The following is a 22979-nucleotide window of genomic DNA, read 5'->3' as shown; positions in this document are numbered from 1 at the left end:
CTAAGAGGCCCTGTTGACCATGGGAGCGTTTTACATCCTTTAACATAGCTCCTCCTGCGCCTGTCGTTGCTTCAATGGCTACTACCTTTTACGGCTCACTCACCCACCCCCGTAATGGAGCCCATGCGCTTGTTCGTTCTTTGAAGATTTGGGTAATATAAGTTGGCACTTTAGTCCAGGGCTTAACTTGCCTGCCAAGAAAGAGTAAGCAGTGTACGTTTGCATAGGTCTGGGGTGATGCCATCTAATGATGCTCTCATCAATGGTCCTACTGATGTCTGTGATGGGTAACATATTGATTTCGTTTATAAACATATGGTGGCTTATAGTCGGCGGGTTTTGGTCTTTAATTATCTTCTTTTGCCTAATTGCGTTTGTTGGCCTGCGTCGTCTCCGTGCTCTCAATGTTTCTAGTTCATATTTACTTTCTGCATTTACTGTACATAGCAAAATAATGTTTTTATAACACCCCACGTGCCTGCCTGTTCCCTTCTCGATTCTCGGCTGCCCCATGTCATGACACAGGGGACCTTTCTGCAGGTCGTGTATTCAGCCTGCAGCGCTAAGCATGCTGGGACATGTAGGCCAATAGGGCCAGCAGTGTTGCCAGATCGAAGTCTGGTGACGTTCTGCCCCTGGCTCGTGACTGCCACTTCCCTCTCCCTGCTCCAGGCACCCCTGGCATCAAGCTATTCATTACGATCCAAAGTACTATTTTAAGAACATTATTTTGCATATTTCTTATGTAGATTTTAAGGCTTCACATCCACTCGTTACAGTGTCATGAAAACTATTTTTTTGACGCTTGGTTTTAAAATATTTAGAATTTCTAATGATTACATTTTTTTATCATTCGCATCCTATGTTTAACATAACAATTTGAGTATCGCAGATTTTTGGCCCTGCATATGCAACCAGATTTAAAAGCCCATTTTTTCCCCCTATGCGTGCATGGAGTTTTGCTGTTCTTAATTTAGTTTTGGTTCATTCAGATGCCTTTGTTTGCATAGCATTCTCCGTTTCGAAAGTACATATTAGTTTTGTTCTATGGGTATTGTGTAGCGTTTGCACTTGCCTTGCCAAGGAATGTGTTCAGTCAGAACTCCTTTTTCGACCTCTTCCTAAATAGCGCGTTCATACAGACATGGTTGCATTTAAACAAGAAAAATGACAGAGATTGCAGTCGGATGAAGCAGCACAGCCATGGACCACATGAGTCAGTTAAATGTGAAAGACTGCTTTAAAGAAACTGCTGCAAGAACTTCAGAGAACCCTTGGTAGTATGCTTTGCAAACTAGCATTAACGCCGTTCTCACTAGACATTACACTACGTAGCTGCAGCGCGGGCATGAACACGGTGTACAGGGACTACACCTCCTTCGAGAACTACCTGCGGTGGAGGCTCTATCTCATCCGAGGTCAGTGGGGGGCGACAAACTACTCTCTGTTGGCTAACCCATGCATGACTCCTTCCTGATGACCTAATGCGTTTATGATATAAAACGTACCCAGTGTGAAAGTGACTTAAAAGACGAGGTTTTCAGAAATCTAACGCAACTTTTTATTCTAGCACAGAAGAGGGTAAAAATTGGATAAATAAGGCTTTTGCTACCAACACATTTTTTTTTTTATTTATTAAAATTTTTCAATATGCTACACAGCAGCCACACTTCTCTCCAACATAACTTTAACACATTGGCATAGCCAATAGCTCTAGCTAAAAACTTAAAAGGTCTCAAAGGCGAGACCTATTAGCTATGCCAATGCTTGTTAATTCTTCTAGGATTGCTAGATTAGTTGTGTAGCTAAGACTTAATGCGGAGACTGAAATAGATCCCCAACGAACTGGCAAAAGCTAGAAAAACAAGCCTGCGAGTGGTGCACGCGCGCCCGCCACAGCGAGACATGTGTTTTGAATTATCGTGCACGCAACAGTGCACGATAATTCAAAACACATGGTGCCCGTGCGGGTAACCGCAACCAATAGGCCATGGGCGGAGCAATGCGCCCGCCTTTGGCCAATTGCGTGCTGTCTTTGTTAAAAAGACACACGCAAAGGCCAATAGCATGGGACAAAACAAAAAGCCCACTCACAAGCGTGTGCGATTGTTAGGTTAGTTTTTGAAAGCCCTTACATAGAGTCTTCGCCAGAACAGCGCATGCGCACTGTTACAGGCTCGACCGAAAAATGGGACGTTGATACCCAAGCTCTCGTAATTAAAGTGTCCACTCTAATATATCACTTTCAAAACATTATCTTGGTGACAAAGCCATGTTCAGATTGAGATTGAAATATAAATTGACGAGTGAGCAATTTCAGGACTGTGCTCCTTTACATTGTTACGGAAGTGTCAATCAGCGGTTCAGGGTCTGCTCTTAAATATGTCCATACCGGTTCGAGGGACAGGAACCGATGAGTATAGGGCCAAATAATTGATCCTCTTAGGCTTCAGGATGCCTGACTTACTGTAAAAGTCGGGCCTTTGCATCAATACTTGTGAGAATAGCTGCGTGATCACATTCAGGTGAGCTTTTGGAGGTAGCGCAGGTGAGTTGCTGGATGCGGCCGGCACCCTGTGCACTACTACGCGATGCCATTACGATACATGGCCCCAGCATGAGTCTGATTATATGTAAACAGCCAACAAGATCAACACGGTCTTCTACCTTGACATGCTTCTGTTGAAAGTGGCTACTCTCCAATAGGTAGGTTAACAACCTATAACTATGTGGGACCCAAGATGATGAACTATGGCCTGTGCTGACTTTGGATAATGTACCCGCTTTGCATAATGCTGTATAATACAGTTTCCCAAAAATCTGAAAGAACAGCATCTTAGGATCGAGCCACTGCATGATGCTCAGTGGCCAAGAAGAGTGTGGGAACAATGACATGGTCAAGAAAGTTGAGTAGAACAAACTTGTGGGGGGCATTATTACTGTTAATGAGAACCACAGTGGGAAGGAATGTGGTTGGCTATCTTTGTGGGACTTGTACACACAGGTCTTCCTCATTACAGTCCTTACCTGTGGAGCTCTCTCCCATCTCCGATCACTTCCCAAGTGAAAGAAAGTACCAAAATGTCTGCCCGCCACTTCCTGATGGGGTATACAGTCGCGGGTTGGGCCTAAGGCACTTTTTGTAAATCACCAAGCTGAGAAATAAAACCTTGCTGTTTGAACACACCACTCTGGGAGGAAGGAAGGGTAGACTAGGACTGTGGTGAGGAAGACCTGGAGACGGACTAATGAAGATTAAGGTAAGTAAGCTGTAGAGTCAATACCCAAGCAGCCTTCAACAAGCTAGTTAGGAAAAGATAATAGACCCAAGCAACACATATTAATCTGCGAACAGTGTGGATTTATTGAGTAAACATTATAGTGGAATCACTAGGGGCCCGATTCACAAAAGTAAACTGAGATGAAAGTCTAACTTTACAACTGTTGGTATTCACTAGGCCTGGGTGGTAAATTCCGTTCCTCTCACGGAATTTGGATAGTTTCGCTCTCCGCGGAAAATGCGGAATTGCCAAAAATTCCACGATCCGCGGCTTCACTGAATGTTTTGCTTGTTTGTGCTTTCAAAATGCGTGTTCGCAAGATATTTCCCCCTGAGCACGCAAACAGCATTCGAGAACAGGAAAAAAACATCGCGAACGGGCGGAACAAGCAATTCCGTGTGTTCGCGGAACTCTGCGTGCTCGCGGAGATTATTTACCGGTTCACAGAGCTGTGCGTAGCGCGACTACGCAAATTCCGCCCACCCCTAGTATTCACAAAGGGCATCTACAAGTAGTAAATGCTCTTTGTGAATACCGAAAGCCGTAAAGTTAGCCTTTCGTCTTACTTTACCTTTGCGAATTGGGCCCTAGGTATTTAGTGATTGCAGATCCTTAGCCTCAATGTCTGAAGAAGACTCCCCACCCACTTGCAGTCTATGGCGAGTCATAAATGTGTGTGGAGTAGACCAAGTGGCAGATGCACGTATGTCCTTCATCGATACACCTTGGAAAAAAGCCCACAATGTAGCTTCCCCAATTGTGGATCTACTCTGAGGCCTTCTCGGATACACATAGCAGACAGGCGCTACTGCTGATAAAGGAGGGCTTCATCAATGCTAGATTTTGCTTACTTCATTTTAACTATGTACACTGCACATACAACACCTGCATGCTATACCGCTTAAACCCTGACGCCCCAAGACGATGCCCCAATTGTGACGCGCTGGAGGCTACATATTATCACCCGGTACGGGAGTGCCCTAAAATGGATGCGCATATGGGGGGAGGTGGTGGAGCGATACTGGAAACACATGGCATTAACAGTACAGTTGACCACACCAACGTGTTTATTAGGTATTGATGTCATAAAAACTCAATATTAACTAAGAAGAGATTTGTAGAGTTCACACCCCTGCTATTAAGCGTCGCGTGGTGATCCATTCGCTCAACACAAAAGCTGCAGAGAACCGAAGCTGGGGTGGCAGGATGGACACGAGCAGAGGAAATCAGAATGTCACTGACTAGAAATTATGATAGATACCAGGACCATCTCGAATTGTCGAGAGCACTGTCACATGTATTGGTTTGCGCCCCCCCACCCCCGGATAAAAGCCCCCCCTTGAAACTTTGTACACCCCATATGATTTTACCCTGTAAATGTGAGGCTCACTGTCTGCCGGCTTGTGCCATACACTATATTGTGGCCAATTTGTCTCGTCGAATGGTGTGTCGAAAATTGCACATTTTATTGTGTTAACCCAGTGAGTTTAGCACTCGAAGAATATGTGTGTGTTATGTTTCAAAACTATTAAAAGTAAGAAACGAAAAACAACAATTTCTGACAGTTTTCCCTTCCGATTCATATGCCTTAATAATAGTTGACTTTAGCCACCCACTCAGGGTGACGTAGATGTCTTCTAACCCTGCCCGGGCTGTCGGAATGCCACAAACGATGAATCCTCTTTCCTGAATGGTGATATACTTCTGACATAAATGGAGAGAGCTCGATGACCATCTAGCAAAATTTCAACTCTTTTGGGGAACTTAGATTGGCATGAAACGCCGCAATAAGCAAGACCTATTGGCTTTACCAATGCTTGTTTAAGGAAGGTTAAGAGGTTGTTGTTTGGTATGCTGGAGAAGAGAAGCTCCGGATTTTCTGTGCAGCATTCAAAAAGGATTGACTGAGATGTTGTTGTTTCTTGAACTTTGGGATTTCCAGGGGGAGCAGCTGTTTTTTTCACCTTGAGTTTCTATTATTAGGTCCGGTTTGACACCACAACCATCTCCCCGACATATTGTTACCAGGTATTTAAAATATACATAGAGTGTGCTTTAACTCTGCCCAAAGGAGTGTTTCTCTTTCACTTCGCTCTTTTTGCTGCTGAGCGTGTCCTTCTGCCTGCACTGGAATTCTTACATTGTAATACACATGGGATTATTTTACATCTATAAAGTACACTGACTCAAGATTCATTTAATTAATTATCTCATGGAGGCACAGAATAGAGAAAGCAACTGCTTTTGTTTTGATTTTCACTCTAGCAGACCTTTTAATTATTCTTGTCAGAATTGAAAATGCTTATTGGCTTTGCCAGTGCTTGTTACATAGGACATTTGGGCCTGGTTTAGAGATGGTCGAACAGGTTACTCCGTCACAAATGTGATGGATATCCTGTCTGCCATATTACCAATGCCATTGGCTATAATACACTTGTAATACGGTGGATCGCGTTTGTGACGGAGTAACCCATCCGCGGAACCATAAATCCAGCAGCTCGGTTCGGAGCCAGGATTGATTAAGAGTTATAATGAAGGGCTTTGAAAGGGATGCATCTTCAGTCCAGGTGGAACCAGTTTAAAAAGTTAGAAAGAGGAGACGTGCTCAGTCTTTTTCGTGTTGGAGAGGAGTCTGGACGCGGCATTCTAGAGGTACAAGCGTGAGTTCGGAACGCCTGTCAGCAGAGATATTCTGTAGTGTGGTCTGGGTAGAGCTAGAGACTGCACTAAAGTCTGAGGGTCTTGGCTTGAGAACAAATCTTTGAAGCTGCAAAGAGAACTGAGCGTTCTTGTATCACTTTCAAGACCTTGAAGAAACCTGTGAGACATTGCCGAACTTTTTCGATGAGAAGATAAAAAAGATTGAAAGCTCCATCTTTAACAAACTGACTGCAAGCAAGACTTTGACATATGACGCCCTCTACTCAACGCGAACAACTGCGGGCAAAGATGGCCCTGGCTTCTAACCCATCTCTTAACCTCGAGAACAATGCCGCGTGGAGTGAACTAAAAACCCTCAATGGACTGACATCTGAAGGGTCATAGCGTCACCACATCACACTTCACCATTCTTATTTTCTCCTACCTAACCAAAGAGCTTAGTCACCTCTCGCCGGGCTCCTCCGACAATGCATCTCTTATCCAAGGCACAGTCCCGGACTGCCTGAAAATTGGGCAAGTGTCACCACTGTTGAAGAAAAGATCTAAACAACTTTAGCCCAGCGATTAATTTTCCTTTTCTAGTGTCCTGGAAAAATGTGACCTCAACCAACTCTGGCAACATATAAAACAAGCATTGGCATAGCCAATAGGTCTCGCCTTTGGGACCTTATAAGTTTTTATTCATGCAGCACATTATTCTGGGTGCTTAACATATTCAGGTTTTACTACGTGTAGCACTGGGGGGGGAGATTGCTTACCTGCTGAGTATTTCTGGTAATCCGGTGCTGACCCAGACAAACATCCGGGATAAAAAGGTGAGGAAAGCCCCACGGTATGTCCAACTGCTAGGTTGTTAGGTACTTGTCTACCCTGGGAGCACAGTAGTAGACTGCTGCACTTTGAGCTGTTACAGGAACTTTTAGGAGGCTTTTAGAAAGCATAGGCTTAAATATCAAATGTAAGTGATAAGAGCTCACCCGCAAAGATGGGTCAGAACTTTAACTTTTGTGGCTAGAGTTCGAGCATCTGGTGGAGCGGGTGGAATCGCGTGTGTTTTTTGTTTATTTATTTTGTTGGTTGTTTGTGGTACGTTAATATCCCATTTCTGCAAAGACTCCACCCCAGTGCCTACTCTTTCCGGGCGGGAGTCTGAGATGACGCCTGATGGTGCTGGGCACTGGTTGGAGTCTCGCTGCTGGCTGGACGCCCTCACCCTGCGATCCTGTTTTAAAGGGTGGTGGGGCGCTGTCGGGGTAGCCTCGCACGTCGCCAGTGGAGGACAGATTTTTTTTATTTTTTATCTATCTATCCATCAAGCCCTCAGCCAGCGGGTCAAGCCAGCCTGCCACGCCAGCCAGCCTAGCCTTCTGTCCTGGCCAACTCACTCAGCCAATCGGCAGGGGGTAATAAACAGGCTTAACCTTTCAGCCTTCGAGCCTGTCCAGCTCGGCCCTCCACCCGGCAGCAAACTAGCCCAGCCAAACTGCGGGAACCACTCCGCAGTCAGCCATTAGCCAGTCAGCCTTAAGCCGGTCGGACCAAGGAGTGTTGGCTTAGCCTCTCAGCTCTGCCGTTCGGGCCGCCTTTCAGCCGAGATCATCAGCCTGGCCGTGAGTCGGCATGGCTGGCCTGCACAGCAGTCCAACCTAGCCGGCCGGCCTACGTAAAAATATCACCGGTCAGCCAGTAAGCTTGCTTCACAGCCATGGGTGGCAAAGATAAGAGGAAAGAACACTGTGGGGTACACACTGCCAGAAAGGCATTGCTTGAGCAGGAACCATGACATCAACAGCTGCAAACAAGGGGGTTTAGCATTGCGGTTTGGGAAGGCGGCATACGGCAGTGCTGCATGACATGAGCAGCGTATGTGAAAAGTGCTCGTAAAGGAACAATAAACAAGTGGGAGGGGTGGGGGGAGTGCGGCCGAGAGCAGGGACACGCAGCATTTACCTTGCAGGAGCGAGCGTGATAATTGCTAACACATGGCGCCGCTGCTCGCTCCCGCAAGGGAAATGCCAAACGTACAGGCGTTGCAATACAAAGCAATGCAAAACAAGCACGTTTTTCCCCAAAAAGCTGATCGATTCCAAAAAGTCCCCTCCTATGAAGCGCATGCGCGCTGCGTAGGCGAGACCTAAAAATTGATCAACTAGGCAACTTCCAAACCAGCTTCAGACCAAACCACAGCTCGGATCAACAATCATACACGTCATGGATGCACTTTCAAAATCATCAATTAAAACAACTCCATCCTCCTCATTCTCCCTGACCTATCCTTGGCTTTTGACACTGTCAACCATATCACAATAATGAAGACACTAGGAAATGTACTCAACTGGTTCTCATTGTATCTAAACAACTGCTCACAACTAATTAAACTAGAGGCCTCACGTTGAAACACAGCCGTGGTGAGGCTCTGTGTATCCCAAGGCTCCACGCTCTCCCCCATACTTTTCAACCTGTACTTGGAACAACTAACTGAGACTCTCCGTCACTCTAATATGGCATACTACATGTACGCAGATTACACGCAGCTGTACTTGAAAATATCCTACCTAGGTGACACCTTACATCTAAATATTGTTGTGGCTAAGGTCCAAACCTGGCTAGCCCTAAAGCACCTCAAATGGAACTCCCTTTAGACAGCTATCCTCCGCATCACTACCCTCCCCCCCAACACCCCAACACCCCACTGCTCTCCACCAGTACAAGAATGGCTAAACCACCTAGATGCTCTCAATTACAAACCGGTTATTATTGAGTCCACTAAATCCTTAGGAATTACTGTGAACCAAAACATTTAACGAGAGTCCATATCAACGCAGCCAAACACAGTGCTCTCTTCGAACTCATTCTCCTCAAGAAGATCGAACAATTCAACCCTCCCCCAAGTTTCAATGATGTAGTGTAAGCCTTTGTACTAACCAGACAGACTATTATAACACTACGCTCATTGGTACACCAAAATCTCACCTGTCTCCACTCAAGGCAACCTTCAACTCAGCAGCAACTGGTAGAAGACACTTCGGTCACATTACCCCCTCTCTTGTATCTCTCCGGGGCTCCACATAGCAGCTAGAAGCATACTAAAGGTGTGATGCACAAAGCTGAACATTTCGGTACCTAAATACCTCCCATGCAGTCTCACCTTATCGGGAGGAAACCGCTCCGTACGCAGCACCAGCTCCCGCCTAATGAAACCTCTGAGGTTCACGAAAAGCAGCACCCAAGCTCGATCCTTTTCCGGAGTAGCCTCCAGACAGTGGAACTCCCTTCTACCGGAAATTCACATCAACCCTTTGGTTGCCATTTTCAAGAGGGAGGTAAAAACAATTTTGATGAACATATTGTTCAAATTGTAAGCCTACCTACTCTATGAAACCATCCCAGCCAGTCAGTCACCTGGATACCTAAAGCACATGGACAGGTTTTCCTCGGTGTAACCTCCTTACCCCATGAGACCTTCATGGTTGGCCAGCTACCACGAACAACCAAAAACGGATTAACAGGTTCTCCTCTCTGTAACCTCCTAACTCCATGAGACCATCACGGTTGGCGGCTACCAGGGACATCTAAAAACAGGCGAACAGATTCTCCTCTCTGTAACCTCCTTATCCCATGAGACCATCATGGTTGGCCGGCTACCACGAACAACCAAAAACAGAAGAACATGTTCTCCTTGCTATAACCTGCTAACTCCATGACAACATTGTGTTTAACCGGCTACCACAAACAACCAAAAACAGGTGAACAGGTTCTCCTTGCTGTAACCTCCTAACTCCATGAGACCATCATGTTTGGCCGGCTACCACAAACAACCAAAAACAGATGAACGGGTTCTCCTTGCTGTAACCTCCTAACTCCATGAGACCATCATGTTTGGCCGGCTACCACAAACAACCAAAAACAGATGAACGGGTTCTCCTTGCTGTAACCTCCTAACTCCATGACACCATCATGTTTGGCTGGCTACCACAAACAACCAAAAACAGATGAACAGGTTCTCCTTGCTGTAACCTCCTAACTCCATGAGACCATCATGTTTGGCCAGCTACCACAAACAACCAAAAACAGATGAACGGGTTCACCTTGCTGTAACCTACTTACCCCATGAGACACTCATAGTTGGCCGGCTACCACAAACAACCAAAAACAGATGAACAGGTTCTCCTTGCTGTAACCTCCTAACTCCATGAGACCATCATGTTTGGCCGGCTACCACAAACAACCAAAAACAGATGAACAGGTTCTCCTTGCTGTAACCTCCTAACTCCATGAGACCATCGTGTTTGGCCGGCTACCACAAACAACCAAAAACAGATGAACAGGTTCTCCTTGCTGTAACCTACTTACCCCATGAGACACTCATAGTTGGCTGGCTACCAGGGACACCCAAAAGCAGATGAACAGATTATTACCACGGCAACCTCCCTGCCCGATGAAACCATCATGATAGGCCGGCCACCTGGAGGTCCCATACTCACTAGGAAACTACAGAAAGATGGTATTCCAGGTCTAAATATTTCATATGAGTCCACATAGCCAAATTTAATATACTTGACGCTTGAGACAAGTCATCCCCACCTCCACCCCCAGGGTGATTTTTACTGCAAGTTTATGTTTTGAACAGTACCGCACTGGCGGAAGTTGCCAACCCTACTGTATTGTACTACTGTAGGTTAACTAACGGATTACCTTGTAGAGCGCTCTGACACCTTCAAGTCACATTTACGCTCTAGAAAGCTCTATAGATAAAAATAAATAAATAAATATACATGTTGCATGAAGAACTCTAAACGTCCTGGTATACATGGTGTGGGAAGTAAAAGTTGTTCGCACCTGGGCAGCCCTATACATGCCTGTATACATGGGCAACTCTGCACATACTGGTGTACAGGGGAAACTGCGTGTGCTGGTACTCACTGGAACCTCTAGACATGATGATATACACAGGAAACTCTATGCATGTTAACCTCCCTAAATGTTGGTATACATTGCCAGCTCTCTACATGGTGGTATACATCGCTATCTCATTACATGGGGGTACACACGGGCACCTCTGTAAATGGTCGTATATACAACAATATCTACACATGATAGTATACATGGGTTTCTCCATACATGCTGCTCTACAAAGACAGCTCCATCAATGCTGGTGAAAATGTTGACATACATGAGCATTTCTGTACATGTTGCTATGCACGGGTAGCTCTATACATGCTAGTATGCACAGGGAACTCTAAAGATGCAGCTATACCAGGGCAGCCTTACACCATGGGCACCTCTACACACACAGGTATACACATGCATCTTGGTACACAGGCACCTCTACACACACGGGTATACACAGGCACCTCTAGATGTGCAGGTATATATGATAAGCTCTTTGCATGCTGGTTTAAATGAGCAGCTCCGTACTTGCTTGTCTGAACACGGTCGCCTCTAGACATGCAGGTATTTATGAACATCCCTATAACGGGTATTCACGGGCACCTCTATACATGTACATGTCTACACATACGGGTATACACTGACACCTCTATACATGAGCACCTCTACAAACATGGGTGTACACGAACACCTCTCTATACATGGGCACCTCTACACACGTGGGCATCCACAGGCACCTCTATACATGTACATGTCTCTACACAGAGGTATACATGGACACCTCTACACTTGGGCACCTCTATACACATGGTTAAACACAGACAGCTGCATACATGGGCACCTCTACAAACACAGGTATACAGAGGCACCATTATACAAGAGCACCTCTACACACACGGGTATACACAGGTACCTCTATACATGTACGTGTCTACATACACAGGTATACACAGGCACCACTATACATGGGCACCTCTACACACACAGGTGTACACAGACACCTCTATATATTGGCACCTCTTTACATGGGTATACCCAGGCAGCTCTATACATGGGCACCTCTACACACATAGGTATACACAGACACCTCTATATATGGGCACCTCTATACACAGGTATACAGAGGCACCTCTGTACATAGGCACCTCCACACACAAGCATACACGGACACCTCTATACATGAGAACCTCTACAAACAGGTATACACGGACACCACTGTACATGGGTACCTCCACACACACAGTTATACACAGGCACCTCTATACATGTATGTGTCTACATACACAGGTATACACAGGCACCTCTATACATGGGCACCTCTACACACACAGGTATACACAGACACCTCTATATATTGGCACCTCTTTACATGGGTATACCCAGGCAGCTCTATACATGGGCACCTCTACACACATAGGTATACACAGACACCTCTATATATGGGCACCTCTATACACAGGTATACAGAGGCACCTCTGTACATAGGCACCTCCACACACAGGTATACACGGACACCTCTATACATGAGAACCTCTACACACAGGTATACACGGACACCACTATACATGGGTACCTCCACACACACGGGTATACACAGGCTCCTCTATACATGGGCACCTCTACACACACCGGTATGCACAGACATTTCTATACATGGGTACCTCTTTATACATGGGTATACACGGACACCTCTATAAATGGGCACCTCTATACACACACACAGGTATACACAGACACCTCTATATATGAGCACCTCGACACACATAGGTATTCACAGGCACTTCTATACATGGCCACCTCTATACATGCTTGTATACACGGGCACCTCTATGCATGGCCACCTCTACACCTGCCTGTATACACGGGCGCCTCTACCCATAGGCACCTCTACACCTGCCTGTATATACGGCACCTCTAAACATGCCTGTATACACGGGCACCTCTATACATGGGCACCGCTACCCATGGGCACCTCTACACCTGCCTGTATACACGGGCACCTCTATACATGGGCACCTCTATACATGGGTACCTCTACCCATGGGCACCTCTACATCTGCTTGTATACACGGGCACCTCTATACACGGGCACCTCTGCCCATCGGCACCTCTACGCCTGCCTGCATACATGGGGACCTCTACGCCTGCTCTACACCTGCCTGCATACACGGGGACCTGTGATGGTGCACACACGCTCCTGTACGTGTCGCTGGAGCTCGGCTCCTCTCACCTGGATGAACCTGCGCAGGGTCTGGTTGTCCATACAGGTGAAGTTCTGGCCCCTCAGCAGCTCCTGCAGGTCCTGGGCGGTGCTAGCCTCGCTCCCACTCTCTAGCGCCCAGAAGACGCCGGCGCCCAGCAACAAGTAGGTTGTGTAGAGAAGAAGGAGCATGAGGGTGGTGGGCACCCTGGGGCAGAAGCACAGAGGCATGGGCAGGGGTGGGCAGCGCACTCTAGAGGCGGCGGGTCAGGGTCCGGGGCAGGAAGGCGCCCACCAGTGCTCTCAGCTTCCTCTGGGCGCTTCCTCCATTCTCCGGGGCTCTGGGCTTCCTCTTGGCAGTTCTAACTTATAAACTTCTTCCGGGGGCATAAGGTATGTCCCGGCTCGGCCCTGGGGGGCCTCACCTCCTTCGCAGAGCTGTTAACTTCCCCTTTGGGACTCCAAGCTTCCTCCGGAGTCCTCAGCTGTGTGGCCAGCAGCACTGCGCACACACACACACGCACGCACACATGCACACACACGCACGCACACGGGGGAGGAGAGTGGGAGGGAGCGGGAGTCATAAAGTAAACAGGGGCTCCTGCTTGTCAGGCCCTTAAGAGCCCAGAGTAACGACAGATGATAAATTCTTCTCTAATGCAGCTGCGCCGAAGTCGGAAGGTAGAACACGGGACTTCTTGGCGCCACACCAGGGAGTCACGGTTGGACTGCCTTCGAAGATGCGTTGTGAGACTTTGTCATGTGCTTCGAAGCCTCACCAGCGGCAGTAAGCGCTATATAAATGCAAAACGTTATGGAAGACTGTATGTAATGTTCGGACTTGGAAGCACCACCGTTTCGAAGAGTGGGCGCGAGTCAGTTCAGTTCAGTACATTTTTATTTCGATGATTAAAAACCATCATAAAAATACATAGTACATAGTACAAATCATCAAAATCATCAATAACATACATTTCTGAACCGTACAATGTTAAAAACAAGATTAAAAAAGACATTCAATACAGTCTGAGTCAGCCCCTGGTATTTCTTAATTTAACGGCAAATTTAAAAAAACTCAAAATAGAGCATAAGGTGCGTGTGTCAGTTGCTCTCTGCAAGAATGATAGGGCAGGTTTAGCGTGACGTAGTTTTGACTCTTTTAAAATATTTACAAGGAATCTACGACGGGGGGTACGATAAAAGGAACATAATAGTACAAAATGAAGGGTGTCCTGCGGAGACCTATTGTCGCAGCCGCAGGCACCCTTCTGCTCAATTGTTAGGGTAAAACCAGATGGGTAAGCTAAAATGTTAGGTAACAAATTGAGCCTAAAACGACACATTAAAAATCTATCTTGCTGATTATACATTAAAAATAAATATGGTTCCATGCCCTCTCCGTTGCTGACTAGAGAGTGTGATGTTACAGATGTTTTAATAGAGTCCAGTTGTTTCCTGCTCGAATCATATTTTCCCAATAACATTTTCTGAATCTGATTTATGCAGAATGGGTCAATCAGTGATGGTTCTGTGAAAAGTATTTGATGATCTATAGCCCCCAGAGCTTCTTTAACATATTTAAGCCAGGGAATTTGAAGCCATCTATCTCTCTGGAGACAATCTTTGATTATTTGTCTGCTAAGCTCCGCTTCTGGGTTTACCCAGATTCGGAGCCAGGACAGAATAGGTCTTACTTTTATCTGGTCTGTAATATATGGGATGCCAAGTTCCGTGTGTGCAATCGCTGCTGAGATGCAATGCGGTATCTTTAGCATCTTACGTAGGAATTTGTCTTCCTCTACTTGCAGCAGGTATGCGTCCCTAAAACCCCCACACCTCTGCCCCATACGTAGCTTTAGCGATGTAGACGGTTCTATACAGCGTCACCACTTGCTCTGGTGACCATCGACCCAGTCTACGAGCAAAATTTAAAATAGCACCAATTGCTGAGATCAATGTCCTGCATCTTTCTTCTAGCAAGGGGGCAAACCTAATCCCTCCATCAAACAGAAGGCCCAAGTACGAGAATGTATTAACAGTTTCAAGAACATGTGTTCCTATTTTAAAACTAAATCTTTTGGTGGGTTTTTTCCCTGCCACCATGACAAATGATTTGGTCCAGTTCACGGAGAGGTCCAAATTCTCCATGAACTTTACAAATCCATTCACCAGATGTTGTAGGCTCGTTGCTGTTCGTGCCAGCAGGACCGCGTCATCCGCGTACAGCAGAACTGGTATATGGCGCGATCCTGCTTTAGGGCAATCAGTCTTCATGTCCAACAAGGAGCTTTCTAAGTCGTTTATGTACAGGGAAAACAGAAAGGGGGCCAGGATACACCCCTGCCTCACTCCGCTAGTGCACGGGAAGGGATCGGTGCTCACCGCCCCCGCACTATAGCGGACCTTGGCAGTGGTGTTCCAGTGTAATTCTTGTAAGATGTTTATGAGTTCAGGGTCAATTCCCAGTTTGAACATAAGGGCCCAGAATTTACTTCTATTTACATTATCGAATGCAGCCGCCAAGTCCATAAACCCCATATACAGAGTTCCGTTACTGGCTTTAGTATATTTGGCAACTAGAAGATAGAGATTGAGACATTGGTCACTAGTTGATTTACCGGATCTAAATCCGTATTGGGTGTCTGCTAGGGTGTGGTGTGCTTCAGTCCACTCAGCAAGGCGATTTAAGACTGCCCTACCTAGTAATTTGGCTGACACGTCTATCAGCGAAATTGGTCTATAGCATTGCGAGTTGTCCCTGCACCCTTTCTTGTAGATGGGGACAATCTGTGCTGTAGACCAAGATCGAGGGAGCCCAGTTCTAATCGCTGCATTTAGTACTCTGGTCATGATCGGTGCCCATAATTCGATGTTACTTAGGTAGAGATCGGGGGGGGTACCGTCTGGCCCTGGTGCCTTATTTTTAGTGAGGCCTTGGATTGCTTTAGTGATTTCCAATAAAGAAAATTCCAGTTCCTCGGGTCTCACCCCCACCCATGGTCCGGTCTTGAGTATTTTGCCCTGGCGATTATATAAACTTCCAAAGTGGGTGACCCATTGTTCAGGAAGAATATTAGTGCTGATGACAGGGGAGCTAGAATCTTGAAAGCAGGGCCTATTGATAATTCTCCAGAATTGGGTATAATCCCTATTTTCTCCTGCTTCCCGTAGGTCTGCCCAGACTTCCTTTTGAAGCGTGATCTTCCTTTGTTTAACCTGAATGTTATAATTATGCCTATACCGGGCTACTTTGTTTTAATCTCTCGGGAGGGTCTTTAGGCACAGTTTTAGCTCCCTCAGAGCCCGCGAGCAGTTAGAGTCAAACCAGCGTGGATTTGGTGACTCTTTTACCGGACGTTTAGTTTTTAACAATCCGTCAACCACCTTGGTTAGGGACTCAAAAGCCAAGACCAACTCTCTACCTTCTTTTGCAAGTTCAAGGCAAGCCTCTATTTGTTCTTTCCCTCTTTCCATTAAGGAACAGTAAAATTCCTATGCATTGATCTTGGCCCACCTTAAGCGCCTCCCCTGGTCCGTTGGGCGAAGTTCAGTGCCAGAAGGAGCGTTCCTTACAGTTCTCACATTATAGGGAATTTCAAGGGTTAGGGGGTTATGATCACTAAAGGGGCTCCATTCCGTTTTTACCTTTTTGACTTGCTCTTTTGCAGAGCTCGATATTAGTATAAAGTCTATGATGGATGAGCAGCCCCTTCCCTTAAATGTTGGTTTAAGAATATCTCCAACTCTCACATTCAGCAAGTCAATAGTGTGAGTGAGAGCAAACCTATCAAGGATCTTCAAAAGGAGTGTTCCCTCTTTATTGTGTTCAAAATGTGGGCCACTTTCTACAGGGCAGGAGGACCAATCCGGGCTCACGGGTAAGAGTTTCTGGCATAGGTGGCAATTGAAGTCACCCATGAGTAGGATTATTGGTTCTTGACCGCCCTGCCTTTGATCAATTTCTTCGGTTAATCTACTCTCTAGTTCGTGTATCACTGGGTAATTCCCATCTATCGACCCTGAGTTGTAAAAGTTTAATATTAGGTATCTCTGGCCCTGTCCCTGGAATATCACTGCTTGTAAAGTATGTGATACCCACAAGGGCTTTGACCAAGTGCCTTTTAGAACTAAATCAACATATATGGCTAGCCCTCCCTTCGCCCTTCCTGATCTACCTTCCAAAGCTGGCGTAAAAAAGCATTTGTAACCCTCCAGGTGGTAAAGAGAGAGGTCTTGTGCCCAAGTCTCCTGTAGAGCTATGATCTGGAAGCCAGTGATATACACCCTCCAGTCCTTATTAACGAATTTTCCCCCCAGGCCGGCTATATTCCAGGACAATATAGCTAGCTCTGCCTTGGAGTCTTTTCCTCCCTCTGATACCTGGTCGATCCGGCTACACACTTTCTTGTTATGAGTCATGGGCTCAATAGCATCCTCACCTCTCATCATTGGGGGGGCTTCTATCCTTAGGGATTCCAGGCTTTCCTCCACCCCTTTCGTGATACAAACGAGTCCATCCCCTGTGGTTATATTTTGTTGTCCATTTTCTGCAGGAGGTAGTCAGTCGTTTTCATCTAACGACTGTAAGGGGGCAAATCTGTTTCTCCACTCTGGGTAGTCTCTGGTTGGTATAAATTGGCCTGTCTGATTAGGTCTTCTGTCCCTTTGTCTGAATTGTGCTCTTCCTGTGTTCCAGGTTGGGTAAATCTGATTGTTAATACTCCGCCTCCTTGGGTAAAAATATCCCAGGGGAAGGGTACAGATTGTACTAGTGTGATTCCTGTTTGTGTTTCCCAGTATGAAATCTACCAGATTAACATCTCTAAAGTTTGCCACAATACAGTCCCCTCTTATGTCTTTTTTTCTGCCTCCTAGCCAGTTCACTGTTCTTACATGTAGAATATCCCCCTTTTCCCCCATATTCAAAGGCCTATGAATATTTAACCATTTTATTATTTTCGATTTTAGTTCTAGATGAGTTTCTTTTTCTACGGGTCTGAGTTCCGGCACCCCTGCAAATACTATAACATAGGGGCATGCTTCCGGGGGTAAATTTATATGTGGTGGGGGGCTTTCTGATCTCTCAAATGGGTCATATTCATATTGTGGTAGGCTAGTTAGGCCTTGGGTTAAATGCTGGGCATCTCGCACTATTTGTGTAGTTGCTTGCTGTTGGGCTTTATCTATCTGTTTATTTCTGCCATTATGTGGGGGTCCACTCCCTGGGTGTGGTGGAGCTTTGGGCAGATCATGGACTTGTGCGATCGTATCTTGTATATAACTAGCACAATTGTTAGTGGCCGCAATTTGATTAGTGGGTGTATTTATGGCTTGGTTAGGGCCTGCAGTAGGGTTCATACTTATGGGGGCCATTGGCTTGCCCTGTTTGATTAATTCATTTGCAATTTTGTCTATCCTACTGATTATCGGTTTCATCTGGCTGATGATAAAGACTTCCAGATGATTTTTTAGATCGCCAATTACCTTCTCTATCCACCCTGGCGGTCTTACATAGGGGGCTCCTACTTCATCCTCAGTGATGGACTCCTTGCTATTTTTGGGTCTACGAGCACCTGTAATTGATGTATTTTTCCTGGGCTGTCCCTTGCCCCTCCCCCGTTGTTGTTTGGGCCTACTCTGTGTAGTGAGATTATTTTCCCTTGTCTCTTCTGCTCCAGATTGTGCACGCTGTTGAGCACAAGGAATGCCTTCAATTGAGTTGCTCATTGTTTCTGTGTTTGGACTTTCTGAGAGAGTTTGGTCTCTAGATTGTGTGGGTGTAACTAATATTGGAATTGGTGAGGAAGACAGACTCCTTTCCATACGCTCAATCTCCCCCGAGACTTTCTTCAGCATCAGGTCTATTGCGGTAGGTTTTTTAGCTTTGTTAGATGGTACATCAATTATTCCAGCAATGACCTGATTTGGGGTATCAGCTAAAATGGCCTTGCTCGTAGCCGAGCGTGTTTTTGGTGGTTTAGTCATTACTGGGGTTCTGAGGATTATCCCCCTACCTATTCACCCTGAATTCCTTCTCGTAGACACACAGAGAGTCTATAGCAATCCAATCCGGCCTTTATCCCAATGCACAGTTTTATGTCAAATGAGGAGTTCAAGAAACAGTTCAGTAGTGATGTCAGAGTATTATTATTAGTGAGCCCCCAACAAGAAAATCATCCAAGTTGGAAACAAAGTACCTTTGAAATGTGGCAAAATCAAGGAGGGTGGCCCAGCCCGGCCTTATCCGGCCCCAGACGGCCCGCCCTTAGTCCGGGCTTCGCCCGGCGCCGCCCGCGCGCGTCCCGCGGTTGCGGGAGGCGTTCCTTCCTTTTCAAGTGCCTCCGGGCGCGGTGTTGCTGGCGTCAGGTGAGCGCTGCCGGGGCACCTGGGTAATGTAGTCCAGCCGTTCCCCTCACGGCGTTGACTGGACTCTCCCCGGTGCAGCCGTTCCCCTCATGGCAGTGGCGAAATGCAGGACGCCTAGTGAGTTCCAAGAGAAACTTTCCTGGGCGCGAGTCAGGAGAGGTGTTTCACTGTGCAGTTTCATCTATGCTTAGAAACATACATGCCAACATTTTAGGACAGGGACGTGGGAGATTAAAATAAAAAATCGGGAGAATGAAAATTCCGCATTGGGGGCGTGGCTTACACGGCAATGGCAATGGGTGGAGACGCCTGAATCCAGCGCTCAGCTGAACCTGGGAGCGAGCAACCAAAAGAACGCGCAAGAGCTGATCGCCAAGGGGAAAGGACTACACCAAAAGACATCGGAAAGGCTAAGGAGGAAAGTGACCCGGGCACGTGAACACAACACCAACAGTGAAGGGTGAAAATTGCTCCAAAGGGGCGCTCCCGGTGTGAAGAGGAAGGATCCAAGATGGTGCCCAGAAAGTGAAAGCTCCACCGCTGCCGCAACTATTGCTGTTGCCTGTGCCCAGTATGATCACCGGAGGACCCAGCAGCTAACATACCTAAAGGTTAGTACTGGGAGCTTCCTGCGGAGGCCACCGGGACAACGGTAGCCATAAGAGGCGACTCTGGTGGGGGTGGCACTAAGTCAGCTTCGGAACGAAACAGAAACCATAGAAGGGGGCCGCCATTTTGGGTCCGACTGGTAAACAACGCGGACTGAAAAATGAAATAGAGGGAGTAATACATCGAGGAAGAACACAAGAAAGGTGGCCGTGGGGGGTATAACGCACAATTTTGAAAAAAACGGGCCCAATCGCGAGCGCGTCTGAGAACAGCGTACACCCACCGGCACCGCTAGATACCGACGACAACTGAAGAGGCAAAGCTTCTGAACGAAACAGAAACCAAACAAGGGGGCCGTCTGGTAAACAACCCGGACTGAAAACAAAAATAGAGGGAGTAAAACATCGATAAAGAAAACAAGAAAGGTGGCCGCGGGGGGTGCAACGAACATTCTTGAAAAATGGGCTGTTAGACCTGTCCGCCCTAGGGTGGTCTTTCCTGGTTTTTTTTTTCGCCCTTGCCTCATTTTTTTTCACCCTCTTTTTGGTTGGCTCTAGGTCTCCGGGCACCTTACCATTGCTAGTCAATGCTAAGGTGCAGGTGCTCTCTACCACCAACATGGCTGCCACAGACCCCTGCTACTGCAGAGCGGTCTTTCAAGTAGCGCCCTAGTTGTCAGGAGCTGTCTAGAACCCTTAGGTATTGTGACATCACTAGCCTGGCTCCCCTGACCATCCCTAGAATGTAGAAAGCCCCTGGAACCTTCCGGAATAAAGAGAGGTCACCTGACCTGGGGGTATAAATAGAAAGGGCGGGAAACTTTCTAGTCAGTTGTTGAGGTATCACTGACTTGGGGGGACCCTGTGCTGGAGTTTTAGGCGGAAGGGGGAGGGGGCACCTATACCACTAGGGGTGACTAGGTCTAGGCCTTGCCCTCTAAGCTGTGTGAGGAATCCTGACCAAACCCACTGACCTGGCCCAGTGTGAAGGAAACCCCAGGGGACCATCCAGTAAGGCCTAACTGGCAGCAGCCTCCAACTCCACCCCCCCCCCCTCACTGCCTAACTAACCCCTTAACTGGAAAAGGACTATCCAGAAACCTCCTGAAGCGCTATACCAAAAACCTCCTGAAGCGCTATACCTGTGGAGCGCCGTTATCCCCCTGAGGCGCTGACACCTGAAGCGCTAACTCTGAAGAGCGCCGTCACCTCCCTGAGGCGCTGAGCCCTGACGTACTGTTTCTTTGGAGCACCGACATCCCCCTAAAGCATTATGGCTGTGAAGCGCTAAGTGCCCCAATACACCGCCGCTGCCCGAGTTCCTGCAGCGCGAGAGCCAAGACGTGGTACTGTGCCCCAGACTCACCGCTGCTGCCCTAGGTGACTGCCACTGTCGGGGGGGCCGGCCGTCCCGCTCGAGGGCCCCGCGTCAGCTGAGGAGAATCATCGGTGTGGGAGCCCCTGGCGATCGCAGCCGTTCCCAGGAAACTCCCCCTCTAACACGTGACGAGAGCGCCGGCCGCGTCTCAGGCCTCGCCCCCGCTCCCGCCCACGTCCAGCCTCCACAGAGCGCCGTAAGCACTCCCTGCGAGCGGCACTGCTCCGGCGGGGGTGAAGCGGCTTCGGGACTTCCCTGTCATCGCCGAGACCAGCGCAAGGGCCCCGGAGGGCCGAAGAGAACAGGTAACATCCCCGGGGAGGGGGGCGGAGATCCCAACAGCGCGGGAGGGCTGCCGTGAAGTCTCCAGTCTCACCGGAGGCAGCCCCGCATCCGCCCCTCCCCGGGAAAGACTAAGACTGGGCCGAGGGTGCCGAGGAGAAGCCGGGAGGAGTGGGACATCCCTGGCCTTAGCGCATCGAGCGTGTGAGGTGGGGGAAGAACCATTAGGACAGCGCCAATGTGCCATAAGGAACCCCCCTTTTATTGTGGTGACTGAAAGCCACACCAGATCGCTCCTATTACAAGGGGATAAGAACCCCAGTTACCGTGTCACTAGTAGAGCGGATTGAAGTGCTAGTAGATTAATGAATTCATGTTGATTTACTGCATAAGTTATTCACCGATATTAATGACTTCATGCTGATTTCCTCTATATGATATTCCTAGTGGATTAATGAATTCATGTTGATTTACTGCATAAGTTGTTCACAGATAGTAATGAATCCATGCTAATTTATTGCATATGTTGTTCACAGATAGTAATTAATCCATGCTAATTTATTGCATATGTTATTCGCAGATAGTAATGACTCCATGCCAATTTTCTGTATATGTTATTTACAGACACCAATGAATTTATGCTAATTTACTTCCTGCTACAACACACTACATAAAACGTTTTGTTTTTAAACACAAGTGGTGTGGTGTAATATCATTGCGTGCGTAACTCTGCTTGGTTGGATGTGCGTGCTGTACGACTACGTTACACAAAAGGCCTTTGGGAGCCTTCCTGCCACGAGCCAGGCTACCTTTGTGAATTGGCAACCCCAGTTCCAACATAATTTGGTGCTCAGCGGTGGGATCCGAACCTGTGGTTGTGCAGCACCCTTCAGTGAAGCAGAGTACGCCGCAATTGGACACCTATTGTTTAAGCAAGCATAGCCAGGTGGCCCCTACTGTCTAACGGTTTGCCCAGAGGATTGCCCTAAGTTATTACCTACAGGGGCGGCTCTAGGCTCATGGTGGCCCTGTGCAGGGAGCGTAGGTAGGGGGCCCCGGAAGAGGGGGTCCAGGCGGGGCGGAGCTCAGGAAGGTGTTTTAATAAAACGTCCAGAAAAGGCCTTAGATGACCAGTACCTGCGGCTGCTCCTACCCTTCCGAATTCGTCTCAGAACGATAACATTTAGGAGGAGGAGGAGGAGGGCATTGTGACACACGACGTGAGGGACTGGCACAGACGGCTGCAGGGCCATGACAGGTCCTGTGTCCTCTGGTTACGCGGGCAGCGATGTAGTAAATAAGGGTTCGTTTTC

General features: G+C 47.4%; 1 protein-coding gene across 1 annotated transcript in view; it reads right to left on the bottom strand.

The window, feature by feature from the left end:
• The window catches only part of KCNK17 (potassium two pore domain channel subfamily K member 17), a 228545-nt gene extending 214854 nt beyond the window's left edge, over positions 1-13691 (bottom strand). Inside the window, exon 1 of the mRNA XM_085610236.1 lies at positions 13063-13691. Within this exon, the coding sequence (XP_085466362.1) occupies positions 13063-13263 (201 nt within the window). The 5' untranslated portion in view covers positions 13264-13691. The remainder of the gene's footprint in view (positions 1-13062) is intronic.
• Between the last annotated feature and the right edge of the window lie 9288 nt (positions 13692-22979).

Source organism: Triturus cristatus, chromosome 6 (assembly GCF_964204655.1).
Source record: "Triturus cristatus chromosome 6, aTriCri1.1, whole genome shotgun sequence".
Classification (NCBI taxonomy): domain Eukaryota; kingdom Metazoa; phylum Chordata; class Amphibia; order Caudata; family Salamandridae; genus Triturus; species Triturus cristatus.
This window is presented reverse-complemented; position numbering and strand designations above follow the sequence as displayed.